At 46.5% G+C, this 1,827-nt stretch overlaps 1 protein-coding gene across 1 annotated transcript; it reads left to right on the top strand.

Annotated features, from left to right (window-relative positions):
- Positions 1-328: 328 nt before the first annotated feature.
- LOC308321869 (kelch domain-containing protein 3-like) lies at positions 329-1,327 on the top strand (the record flags this gene model as incomplete). The annotated part of the gene is made up of 1 exon (XM_080772961.1): positions 329-1,327. One exon carries the CDS (start codon positions 329-331, stop codon positions 1,325-1,327), a length of 999 nt encoding a protein of 332 aa, XP_080629087.1.
- Positions 1,328-1,827: the final 500 nt, after the last annotated feature.

Below are 1,827 nucleotides of genomic sequence, written 5' to 3'. Positions count from 1 at the left end.
GACAGTACAACCAATGGTATAAAAGGAGACAATAATCTCTTATTGAGTGAGTAAATACGTTATTAACAGTTTTCCAGAAAAGTACAGATTACTAGGCTTACAGGCTTGTTTCCATTAGGGTCCTGAGTATTCAATTCATTGAAACATTTAGTGACAGTGACATATATACGATACCAGAATTGGATACCATTTTCAGATATCGTCGAGACTTTGACTTTCATCAACTTACTTAAGGATCGATCTTGACTTGACGCCTTTACCTGGTTCTTCTTGACGGACGTCCCAAATTACACTTGAGGAATCTCCCTGGAAGGAGCGGTTGTGAGAAATGTTCTGCTGGACGCTGCATCTCAACAAAGGACGCAATAAAGGCTGTCGTCCTGCTGTTGCCGTAGGTGGCAAAATCTACTCGTTTGGAGGGTGCAGTGACGACATGAAGGATCAGATTGATGTTCACGTCCTCGACACTGCAGGGTCTTTACACTGGAGGAAGTTGCCCCCGGTGACGACTGGAAGAGGAGAAAGTTCCCTGTGGGGACACACAGCTGTGCCGATAGAGGATATCATCTACATCTGGGGGCGTAACTACAACTATAACTACAACATTCTTTATGGATTCGATGTCAACACCCACAGATGGTTCAAGCCCAAGACCTCCGGAATTGTTCCAGCGAGGGGTTCCTTCCACTCACCCTGTGTGTTGGGGAAGGTCATGTACGTGCTAAATACAGACATGTACAAGTTGGACACCAGCACAATGGTTTGGACTTTAATTATCACCAGAGGATATCAACCATCCGCTTCAGAATGTCAGTCTGTCACTGTCATCGGGAAAAGGTTGTTTGTATTTGGGGGCAACTGCATTAGAGTGTTTGACACAGAGACCCACTCCTGGCTGAACACACCAACTTCACCGAATCCTCCAGAAAAACGCTGGCGTCATTCAGCCTTTGCCTACAATGGAGAGCTGTACATAATTGGAGGCATGAACATGAGTAATACTACCCTCAATGATCTGTGGAAATTCAACCCAGCGACCTTTTCCTGGACGAAGGTTAAGGCGAAAGGGGAAATCCTGTGTGGGCTGTATAGGATGTGTTGTTGCATTGTGGAAGACCGTGTCATATTCTGTGGTGGTTACGACTGTGCAGATGACCTGTTCATCTTAGACTTTAGATTTCCTAGTAGTCTGAAGATGATATGCAAGCTAGCAGTTGTTCAGCACGATCTTGATCCGTCAGAACTCCCACACAACATAAGGTGGGAAGTGGAAGCCATGACTACCAACAGGTTCAATGAGGGTCTGGCCTCAGGTGATCGACTATGATGTCACGTATGATGTATCTATGACATATTGACTCCACATGCCGCGCCGAGCATTGCGACGGCCACCAGACCCAACACAGCGCCGTCCGAGTTATGTCCCGATAGGCAGAGATTCGAGAATAGTAAATATTAGTAGCCCCTATAGTTTCCATGCCCCGACAATAGTGTTGGAAATGACACGTGTCAGCAGGGGGAGTCCTTGCACCACCCTGCATGTGTGCAGTCCGGGTGAACACACCCAAACACCACCGGCACAATGTCTAGTAAAGTATGGCCAGATTAGCCATATTCTAACGTCCTGATAACGGTTGATTTTGTTTATTTAATACAGTGATAACGGACGAATCCACAGTTTTATTTCTGTAGCCTATGCGCGGAGAAGTCGAGGGGTGACAACGCAAGTGTATTTGCGTGGCCATTAAATTGTCGCGCAGCGCATGCTCGTTTCATGCACACGCCCGCGACTGACCAGACCTGGATTCTGTTGAGCTTTTTTTTTAC

Source organism: Protomyctophum bolini (genome assembly GCF_963924005.1).
Source record: "Protomyctophum bolini genome assembly, chromosome: 9".
Classification (NCBI taxonomy): Eukaryota; Metazoa; Chordata; class Actinopteri; order Myctophiformes; family Myctophidae; genus Protomyctophum; species Protomyctophum bolini.
Note: the sequence above shows the minus strand (reverse complement) of the source record. Positions and strands in the feature narration are given on the sequence as shown.